Source organism: Lutra lutra, chromosome 13 (assembly GCF_902655055.1).
Source record: "Lutra lutra chromosome 13, mLutLut1.2, whole genome shotgun sequence".
In the NCBI taxonomy this organism is placed as follows: domain Eukaryota; kingdom Metazoa; phylum Chordata; class Mammalia; order Carnivora; family Mustelidae; genus Lutra; species Lutra lutra.
Window position 1 is genome coordinate 4832046 of NC_062290.1, and position 10770 is coordinate 4842815.

The 10770-nt window shown below is 47.3% G+C and overlaps 2 protein-coding genes across 3 annotated transcripts in view; one reads left to right on the forward strand and one right to left on the reverse strand.

Moving 5' to 3' along the window:
- Positions 1–10770, reverse strand: part of CENPP (centromere protein P) — a 219170-nt gene that overhangs the window by 59745 nt on the left and 148655 nt on the right. The window lies entirely within an intron of this gene.
- ECM2 (extracellular matrix protein 2) overlaps positions 1–10770 on the forward strand; it is a 33237-nt gene that overhangs the window by 19839 nt on the left and 2628 nt on the right. For both annotated transcript variants that reach the window (XM_047701068.1, XM_047701069.1), the window contains exons 5-9: positions 1190–1305; positions 2737–2872; positions 5677–5834; positions 7847–7986; positions 9013–9339. In XM_047701068.1, the coding sequence (XP_047557024.1) occupies positions 1190–1305; positions 2737–2872; positions 5677–5834; positions 7847–7986; positions 9013–9339 (877 nt within the window). The remainder of the gene's footprint in view (positions 1–1189; positions 1306–2736; positions 2873–5676; positions 5835–7846; positions 7987–9012; positions 9340–10770) is intronic.

The following is a 10770-nucleotide window of genomic DNA, read 5'->3' on the forward strand; positions in this document are numbered from 1 at the left end:
TTTAGCTCCAATGGAAAGCACCCCCCCAGTTCCCAAAGGTGGCTGCAGCTTTTCTGCTGGACACAGTTCTGCATCCTGTCACTTGTCTTTCCCTCACTTTAGCCAATCTGGAAGTATGGAATGGTCCAGTTCTCCTCCCTGTGTTCTTATGGGGCTGCTGAAGGGGTTCTGAGTGGAGGAATGGCAGGACCAGGTGTGTGTGTGAGGCTGGATGGTGGGGACCCTGGGTGTACATCCATCTGGGAGACAAGACCCACACCCCGGGAGGCCCAGAAGACACAGGGATAGGAGAATCTGAATGGGGTTTCAGATGTGTCTCAGGGGCAATCACAGAAATAAATTACCAGAGAAATAATAAATATATGACCTTATAAATACACACTCGATAGACCAAGTCTGATGCCTTGGTTGAGGATGGCCAGTCTGTGCTAGGACACCACACTCAGATAACCCCCTAGGGAAATCCCTCATGCCCAGCAGCTCACAACCCAGCAATGTCCCCTCCGCCACAGCTGGCATGTCAGCAGTGCTCTGCCATAAGAAAACCCACGAACAATGAATGACCCGTGCTCAGTCACACCATCGTGGTTTTGAGAAGGTCACCACATGGTTTCTCTAGTACTCACTGCTTCTGGTGAGCTTACGTTTGGGGTTTAAAATCATCAGCTACTGCACTTAACCCAGTGTGAAAACAAAATCCCATAAATTGAAAGCATATAAGAACTTGTACAGATTGAAGCCACACAATCTAACATCAGATCTGGAGGCCACCTGCGCTCCTGGTTTAGAGAAGGAAATTTCAGAAAGGTACGGGATAGGACAGGATTTCTGGCCCAGGATCTAGGACATGTCCATGGGAAAATCAGTTTCTATTAAAGGTTCCAGACATAAAGCTCTGTTATAAAATGCATAATGCTAACAAAATTGTCCAGCGAACCCCACTCGAGCTGTTTTCACAGCAGATTCATCTAAAACAGGATGGCCACGAGCACAGCGAGCCCTTTGAGTGGAGGTTCTGGCCCCAGGCTGAGGTTCTCTGCACTTGCAGCTGCTTATACATATGCTGTCAGCATACGAGTACTGCTTTCTCCTCTGGGGAGAGCTCCCTTGCTATCTACGTCCGTTCTTGAACACACGTATGTGCCCACGTGTGCACGGGGGCCTAAACCACAGCTGCTGTGTTTTCTAGGCAATGCCATCACCAGCGTTCCCGACGGAGCCTTCAACGGACTGCCGAATTTGGAAAGGCTCGATCTGAGCAAAAACAACATCACCTCCGCAGGCATCGGTGCAAAAGCATTCAAGGTAAATACACAGTGTGGGTGAGGAGCCTTTGGACGGGTCTGTGCTGGCGGCAGGGCAGGGAGCGAAAGGAACATGGCTTCACTGTAGCTTCCTCCTAAGTCAAGAAAGTTTCCTTTCTGACATTCCTAAACTCTTCAGGTCTTACCTTGATTCCAGTCTGTTGTTTTATGTGATTCTAGCTGGTTTTTCGAGGTTTTACCCTTAGAGCACCTACAACAGCAAAATGACAAAACCAATGTTTTGAACTTACGGAGCAGTTTCTCCCCAAGCAGCTGAAAACATGTTGAAATATGGTCTCTTAGTACGTGAGGTATTTCCAGGAATAAAGGAGAGCTTATCTGGAAACTCTATTAACATTTTCAGGCCAGAAAGTGCTTCATTATTTTGTGCCAAGGGCAAGACCTGATGAACATGTGAGCAGGAGGGGTTCTGGAAACACAAGCAGACGCAGATGAAAATTAGCACAGGGAATGGTGGGGGAAAGGTGAGGGAGAGAGAGGCAACAAACAGCATGGAATAAGCCTCTGCAAGACTTGAGTGTGACTAAAATATTTTCTAAAAAGCAGAAAAGAAGAGAGGATCAAGGAGTTTCAGAGAAGCCAACATACAAGCAAAAAAGGAGGGGGTCTGCATGTGTAAACAAATACACTCGTGTGCCCTTTTAAGAAGCCCAGTGAAACCTACTATCCCACTAGGCCAAACTTCATCCCCTTTACGAGCCTCCTTACAAATTCCTGGGCTCGTGTCCCGTTCAAGTCGCAGACATGTTCTTGTCATACAACAGCTGGGAATCACACATTTCCTGTGTTTGATCAGAAAGACACACAGGAGGGTGTCTCCTTTTCTTGTTTTGAGATCCTCTGTCCCATTCCCAAACTGCTCAAGTCTGACGGAGTGCCCTGAGGCGAGTCACCCGTGCGGCCCCCCACCGCGGTGGGGCCGGCACTCAGACGGACGAGCACACAGCTGCAAACACTGGCGCGCACCCTCCGACAGACTGTGTGGGTGCCGCAAAGGGACAGCTGCTGGCCTTTGCAGCACGCCATTCTGAAGCACTCACCCCATGATCAGTGCCCTTTTATGACTGTTCCTACTAGTCTAACTACACACTGAGCTGTACAAGTCCACGGCGGCTGATTTCATTGCCAGTATCCCCAACAGATTCCCCTTACTGCACAATCTAACGTTGTGTCTACTGCTGAGAAGGTGGAAACCCAAGATCTAGCAAAATCGGAGTGGTCCAGCAGTGACAGGGGCTTTCTCTTGCTCACGAAAGCCACGGGTCAGAAGCAGGGGAGTGGCAGGAGAGCACGCAGCTTCCGTGGACCCGAGGCAGAGCAGGCAGGTTCATAAGGCAAGTTGCGACTGCACTCTGAAGGACTGTATATCTGTGACCGTGTGAAAAGGTAATCCTGACATTTGCTTTTCAAGCTTCTGAAGAAGTTAATGCGCCTGAATATGGATGGAAACAATCTGGCAGAGATTCCTTCAGAATTACCATCTGCATTAGAAGAACTTAAAATCAATGAGAACAACCTGCAGGCTATCAATGAAGAAAGCTTATCAGGTACTTAACTTCCAGTTCCTGGGTGTCCTAGTCTAGCCTGTCTTCTGTGGCCGTGCAGGGACTTTATGGGCACTACGGCCGTAAGGATAGCTGGTGAGTTTCTTAGGCCACCTTACCATTTAAGATCACGACACTTATTTTCTTCTTTTGTGGTGGACTCTGGACCAAAATGAACAACTGAAGTTGTCATACTGTGAACTTGGCACAAAACACGCAGCATGTTAGCTTTTCCCAAACGCTAGCCAGGGTCTGTGGTGGGATCATGTGCAAAGACAGCTAGTGTTGCCTTCCACCTTCCCAGCAGTCTAGCAGCGCCTGAGGTACGGGTTCCAACACCTTCCACCTATTGGAAATATTTTTACATTAATGTTGATAACCCAAGATTAAAAAGGAATAAAACCATTTCACTATATCTTTTCACTCCCCAAAAACTTCACAGGAACAAAACACTTCTGGTGATGGGAGAAAACACAATAATACCAAGAATTGCCAAGTCTGAAAATTACAGAGTTATGGAAATACTCTCTTTCCAGATGGACTGCAGGGTACACATGAAAAACATCAGTAAACACAAATGGTGATGGGCTTTGTCATATGGAAAAGACATTAGAAAGTACAATTTTTAACTGTCAGGTGAAGCAGGGCCAAAGGAACATGTAGATCAGCGCCCTGATGGGCTGAGTGTGAACCACACGTGAGGTCACCTCTGGCCGCGTTCTCAAGAGGACGTGTTACAAAACAGAAGCCCCTCCTTGGAAGGTGTGAACACACGATCCTGGCTGCTGCTTCTCCACACGCTCCCTCCCCTCCCGTCCCCAGAGTCCAAGCACCATGGAGGCCTCGGCCACAAGGAGGGGCTCAAGTCACCGTGCCCAGAGAGCCTTGACCCTCTGTGCTAAGCCCACTGCCCCGATTGGCGAGCGGCTGGCAGCAGACGGCAGGCAGGGTGTGCCCGTGTGCAGCCGCCACCACTGCTGGGAATCTGCCCGTTCAGTACTGGAGCCCCCGGCTTGACCATCAGGGGCCTGCTGCTCTCCCATGTGGCAGGTCTTCTCGCACGACCCTTCACATTACAGACAGTTCCGGGTAAAGGGGGAGAAGGGACGCTCCAGGGCAAAGGTGTGTGGAAACAGGAGGATCCAGATGCCACGGGTGTGCTCGTAGCAGGCCCCCACTCTGGACACTTTGGGACCGTGTGCCCCCATGTCCGCGACCTGCCATGTTGCTCCCCACCCCACCATGGGAACGATTTCCTACCAGCTTCCTGCGTATAAACCCTCATTCTACTGCATCTAACCTCCTGCAACCTTCTCTAGCTCCGCCCTGTCCCCATCACAGGAGCTCACATCCTATGTTTCCTACACGGATGATGTATACAGAAACCAGAGAGTACCTGTGTGTGCCATGTCTCTCTCTCATGGGGTCAACATTGGCCATTAGTCTATCTTTATTACCTGTTTTCGACGAGAAAACTTCCATTACATTCTAAAACCTCAACTATACACAGATAAATATGCTGGATTCTTAGTATCTTTGGTTTTGGAAATCAAAGAAAATATGAGAACACGTGACCACTTCTCCGCTTATTGTCTGGGCTCCCTGCTTCCTTTCAGCCCTTCACCTAACGCTAGAACAACTGCCAGGTTCATGTTTTGTCATGCTGTCCCTGCCCAGGGTGCCTCGCTGCCTGGAGAGGAATGCCAGACCTTATCATCTGGTATCTGAAGGGCTTGCACCCCTCCAGCAGACAGTCCACCCAAGGCAGGCCTCGCGCCTACCACTGAGCACAACCATATGGGTTTTTACCCGTCCTTGTTCACCTGGCTGCCTCGGCCTCCCATTTCTACCCACGTCTTCCTTTCCTTGGGAGCCCAGCCCCACCCACATGTCCACACCACCCCTGTGGTCCTCCGCACCTGTGATCTGCATTTCTCATGGTCCTGTCCCTTGCTCATGCTTGGACTATGTCTTATTTCTCTAATGTGCTTTACAGAGCATTCAGAGCAATGCCCGTGACTTGAGTTGAAGATGAAACATTCCTATTCTAGAAATCTTGGCCACTGAACAAACTCCAAAGTTACACCCTGAATGTCTGACTCAGATGCCTCTGGGTACCATCACTGCTGCGCTGTCCATGCTCCTGGAGGATTCCAAATGATCTGAGTCATACCACTCCTGAGGCCAGCAGAAACGATGCAGGAAAGCTTGTTTGTATAAAGGCCTTTCTTGGTAGCTCAGTCTCAGTGTGTGAAGAATTCTTGATCATTCTCCTTTCCAAACATCCATTTGGCTGCACTATCTACCAGGAAGTAAACAAGTGTGATGGGAATTCATTGCTGTAACTCCCTTGTTCAGAGGCTGACATTTGCCAGGCAGACTACTCCCACACTCCCCCAGCACCCCCAATTATGCTGCCATGCCATAAGCACACCCACATCTTCGCAAAGGCTATAAGTGACCTCCACAATCTTCTACTTCTACTGTGTCCTGAGTCCCTGCTTGGCCGCCACTACCCTTGTGGGGAACCCCACTCAGCTTCTGTTCCTTAGCCTTCCCACAGCTCGGTGACTTCTCTACAGGTGCACCTCCCCCCGGACCATGCGTCCAGCTTCCAGTCCTGGCTGAGCTTAAGCATCTAGGGTGTGCAAAGCACTTTCAGGAAGGCTCTGCATAGGGAATACCAAGAAAGCAGCAACATTCACCCTTTAAACAAACTGAACATTTCACAAGATGTTTTGAAAGATGAAACTCCATGGTTCTTTGGTTTTTCTAATATTCTGAAAATTATATTTTATTTTTTATAGACCTAAATCAACTGGTCACCTTAGAGCTGGAAGGAAACAATCTCAGTGAAACCAATGTGAATCCCCTGGCTTTCAAATCTTTGAAGAGCCTATCCTACCTGCGTCTTGGAAGAAATAAATTCAGGATTATACCACAGGGCCTTCCTGCTTCTATTGAGGTACCTGTATCTTTCTAACAATGTTTTACATTTTTAGTACAGTATACTTCAATAAGACAAACAGTATTATTCTAAAAGATTGTTGTGATGTAAAGTCCGTTTTGGTGCCACTCTGCTATAATTTGAGCACAGCTGTTTCTTCAAACAATGCTAAATTATGAGTCAAAATTGTAATTACTAGTGGAGACCTTTGATAAAGTGACAGTTGGTTTTACTGACAGCTCTTGGGAAGATGAGCTGAGAATTTAAACAGAAACTACAACTTGCAAGATAGTTTCCCAGTTCTGCCCAGCCCCCCCCCACCAAGGCCAAGCACTGCCCTTCCCACCTAGGACACAGGAGTGTGGCCTTCTTCGCTGAAGCAAGGAACATATGTCACACACTCTGGGGCCCTCACTGCCCAGCGCATGCCTGACTTCCAGCCCTGAGAGCAGAGGTCTGGCAGACCCAGCTGGGCCCAGGCTGACTGCTCTGAACTGTTTCCCCGCATGCAGGATTACTCAGCAGGAAGGCAGGACGGAGCTTCCCACAGCTGTGGGCCCGCTGTGCCAGCAAAGCTGGCGGCCTGGGTCTGATGTGGAGCCACAGCACCTCCTCTCCTCATCCTCCCATCTGCTGATCAACATATCAGTTTAGAATTTATCCAAATTGTAAAAATTGGGGTTCCAATACTAGGCTTTATGTCCGAATCTCTTGGATTCTAAATAAATACGGATTCCATACCCTACCCCAGACTAGGTTCTTTGGAGGGTGGGGTCAGTAATTTGTAATTTTTTAAAATTAAGACTTTAATACCTAATGTACGCACATAGTAAAACACACACCAGCTGAACAGTATGGAGACGCAGCATGTCTCCATCTGGGTTTTCTCTGCAGATGGCCCCTCTCACTGGTATGGGGGGCAATGTCCATGCAGATGCATGTGCTCTGACCCCTTCCAGGGCCCTGCTTCCCAGAGACAGAGTCTAGCGTATGGATGAGTGTGCTTTAACTGTAGTAACTTTAAAAAGCTCACAAGTGATTTTAATATGCAACCAAGTTTGGGAACCACTGATCTGGTTCACCTCTAAGTATGTATGAAGTTAAAAGCAAAAAGCTAAAAATTGCTTTACTCCTAATAAACACCAAAATTAAGTGAAAAGAAAGGGAAATTACTAGGAATAGAAAGTTACATTGAAGACACATACCAATGTCTACTTCTGAGCTTAAGTGAAAACTTCCACTAATGTCAAATGAATTAACTTGAAGGCAGCTCACTGTTGAAAACAATAGCTCTAGCAAACCTTACCCCGATGTTAAATGAGGGTTCTTAATTAACTATAATACAAGCAAGTCTAAAACCCTGACAGGTAGCACAGACTGGTGAGAAGTGGCATGCCCTAGAGCTGGGGGGAAGGTGTGGGGGAGACACGTGTCTCCTGGGCAACCTCTCTCCAGGCCCGAGTGTCTCCACTACTGAACAGGGATGATCATTTCTACCAATTTTCTAGGGTTTTGAAACCCAAATGAGGTAATTTACATGAATAAGTTTTGTAAATTAGAGAACTTTATTTTTTTTTAAGATTTTATTTATTTATTTGACAGATAGAGATCACAAGTAGGCAGAGAGGCAGGCAGAGAGAGAGGAGGAAGCAGGCTCCCCACCGAGCAGAGAGCCCGATTCGGGGCTCGATCCCAAGACCCTGGGATCATGACCTGAGCCGAAGGCAGAGGCCTAACCCACTGAGCCACCCAGGCGCCCCAAATTAGAGAACTTTATACAATTATTATCATATGCTGTATTTTGCAAGATTTTACAATTAAAAAATTAATTGAATTCCATGACCATGAAAGATGGTACATTTTATTTCACTAATTAGATAGGACAACTTACAACAATGAATTCACTTGGAAGAGCAGCAGAAGACTCTCCAGATAATACTGAGAATAGTCCACAGTACCATTTCCATTTCTGTGAAGCTGAATATATGTACCAACCAACAAAGAAAAATAGCCTTTTCTCTTAATTATAGGAATTATACCTAGAAAATAACCAAATTGAAGAAATAACTGAGATCTGTTTCAACCACACCAGAAAGATCAATGTCATTGTGCTACGTTATAATAAAATTGAGGAAAGCAGGATTGCTCCTCTAGCCTGGATAAATCAAGAGTGAGTAGACAATGCTCTTTGCCTTTCTGAGACAGTTTCTTCCTTCTGCCATTACTGCCCAGGGTCTGAATGTGGGGAAGTGAACTTAGTGATGGCACCGCTCCTTTGCGATCTGGCCCCTCCCCAGAACCCGGGTATTTGCTTGGAGCTTGTATCGTGGATGGTGTTGGGGTGACCATGGTCACTGCTGCTGTGTACACCCTGCCGTGAACCCAAGCGGTAAGGGATCTGAGGTCTGTCCTCACAGGTGGCTGTGCAGTAGAAGGAAGGTCATCTCTGCCCCCTCCAACCCCACCCTGCCACGGGACCAGCAGGCTCCCCTGTCCTACGCCGCACTGTCTTCATTCCTCCAAACCATTTCTCTATCTCAGGTCTTATAGAACAGACCTAACGGTGCTTGGCCTGACCGAGAAGGTTGGAAGCAGGGCCCATCCTCCTGGCAAGGATGCAGGGTGGGAGTCTTGCCTGTCAGAAGGGGCAGGGTGGGCTGTGTGGTGAGGGCACGAGGGACCTGGGTGAGACAGAAGGAAGAGGCATCTTTCAGGCGCAGGAGAGAGGGATGAAAGGGTGTGGAGGGCCAGCCAGGCCCAGCAGGATGTGGTGGTGGCAGGGCGACTCGGAAGCCACAAGGGAAGCTCAGCACATAAGCCCCCGCATGCCAGGCCATCAGGGCCGGTGTGGAACAAGAATGCAGATTCCACACCACCACCACGTCCTTGCTGGCACCAGGGATGATTTCAGGGAGAGGCAGCTTGATAACAGCTAGGACTTCGTTCCCAATTCACGTTTGACCCTAGAGATAGTGGTTCTTTCTGAACCTGGCACTCCTTGTAGTAGAGTGGGAGCCGTGGTGCAGTGCCCAGGAAAGAGCAGGAGCCTCGCGGCTGGATGGGGCAGGCCACCACACACACCCTCAGTGGCAGTGGCAGTGGCAGGAACATGGCCGAGCATCCCGACCGGCCCTGTCAGCCCGGAGCTGACGGTCCCTGCCTTACACTGCGCCCTGCTCCTTCTCCTTTGCTGCAGAAATCTAGAGTCCATCGACCTCTCCTACAACAAGCTCTACCACGTCCCCTCCTACCTGCCCAAGTCCCTGCTGCACCTCGTGCTCCTCGGGAACCAGATCGAGCGCATCCCTGGTTACGTGTTTGGCCACATGGAGCCAGGCCTGGAGTACCTGTACCTGTCATTTAACAGACTCTCGGACGACGGTGTGGACCGAGTCTCCTTCTATGGGGCGTATCATTCTCTGAGAGAGCTGTTTCTGGATCACAATGACTTAAAATCTATACCACCTGGAATACAGGAAATGAAAGCACTACATTTTCTGAGGCTGAACAACAACAAAATACGGTAAATTTTGGCTTTTTCAAGTATCGATTTGAATTGCTGTGGCTGACAGAGCATATGATTAAACAACCATGACATGATGTCTGGGATTTACTTCTAAGGGGAAAAAGAACAAGAGGTCACATTAAACAAGACTGGCAGATGTCTGCAGGTACACGAGGATTCATCATAGCTTTTCTCTATGTGTATCTATGTTTGCAAACTTTCACAGTAAAAACCCTTTAGAATAGAACATTACTGCATACTACTGGGAACCCAGGAGGTGGACGATTATGCTGCTTCTACCTCTGTGTGTAATTTTAAAAACTCTAATCTGTAGAGAATAAAACCTAAATATACGCTAAAATCGGAACTGCTTCTATTTAGATTTTTTCTGAAGGTAAAATTCTGAATAAAATTATTGAGACTCAGCTTCTCTCACTTCTGGGGACACAGTTTCCGGTCTGCCTAGAGAGCATTAAGTTCTCAAGGATTAATCTGGAATGTGTCGGTGGTAGTGCAGTCATAGGCCAATCCCTGAGGTGGGCTCCTGTCCCTGAGGAGTATACCCCTTCCTCTCTTCTCTCTCTACAATCCAAACACAATTTCCTAAAAAGCATAAGGGAAGAATCACGGGTATATATGCAACTCATGAATCACTGAGCACGCATCAAAAACTAATGAAATACTACACAGTGGCTAACTGAACATAATAAAAAGAAAAAGAGTCACGGGTGTTGAACAGTGCAGGGAGAGAGGCGGGAGTGGGGAAGGCTTTGTAACATTCGGTAAAAAGCTGCTTGGCTAAGTACGTCATAGGCTGTGGCTGGGCTTCCTACTTACTGCACAGGGACGCACACGCCTGTCCCACTTCTGGTGGGATTCAGGCGGTCACAGTCTGGAATCTCCATTAATCCCTTTCTCCTCCCCTCTGAACCAATGGCAGATTGAGTGCTGCTTGAAACTCTTATTTCCTGAGGGGTAACAAAATAGTGCCTCACTCTTTTTGTTACCCTTTACACATCTGTTAACAGGAATTCCTCTGTAAAGGATATTTTTTTATCCTTAATCAGTTAGGGTCACTTTGTTATTACTCTGAAAGGTAAGACAAATGCCCAGTTTCTTTCCTTTAAATGTCCAATCAGACCAAAAAGCTGGCTACAAATATCTAACCATGTGAGCTGATGGATATTAACTAAACTTAATGTAATGATGATCATTTTGCAATAAATACAAGTATCAAATCATGTCGTATACATTAAACTAATATCATGTTGTATGTTAATGCTATCTCTATAAAACTGGAAAACATGATACATGTGTATTAGGTATGAATGGAAAAGGACTATACAATATATTAAAATGTTAACAGAGGCTGTCTCAGGAAAAAAAACTTGGTGCCTAACTGTTTCTGTTTTATTATTTTGTTTTTGGCTTTCTTTTTCTGGACAATCA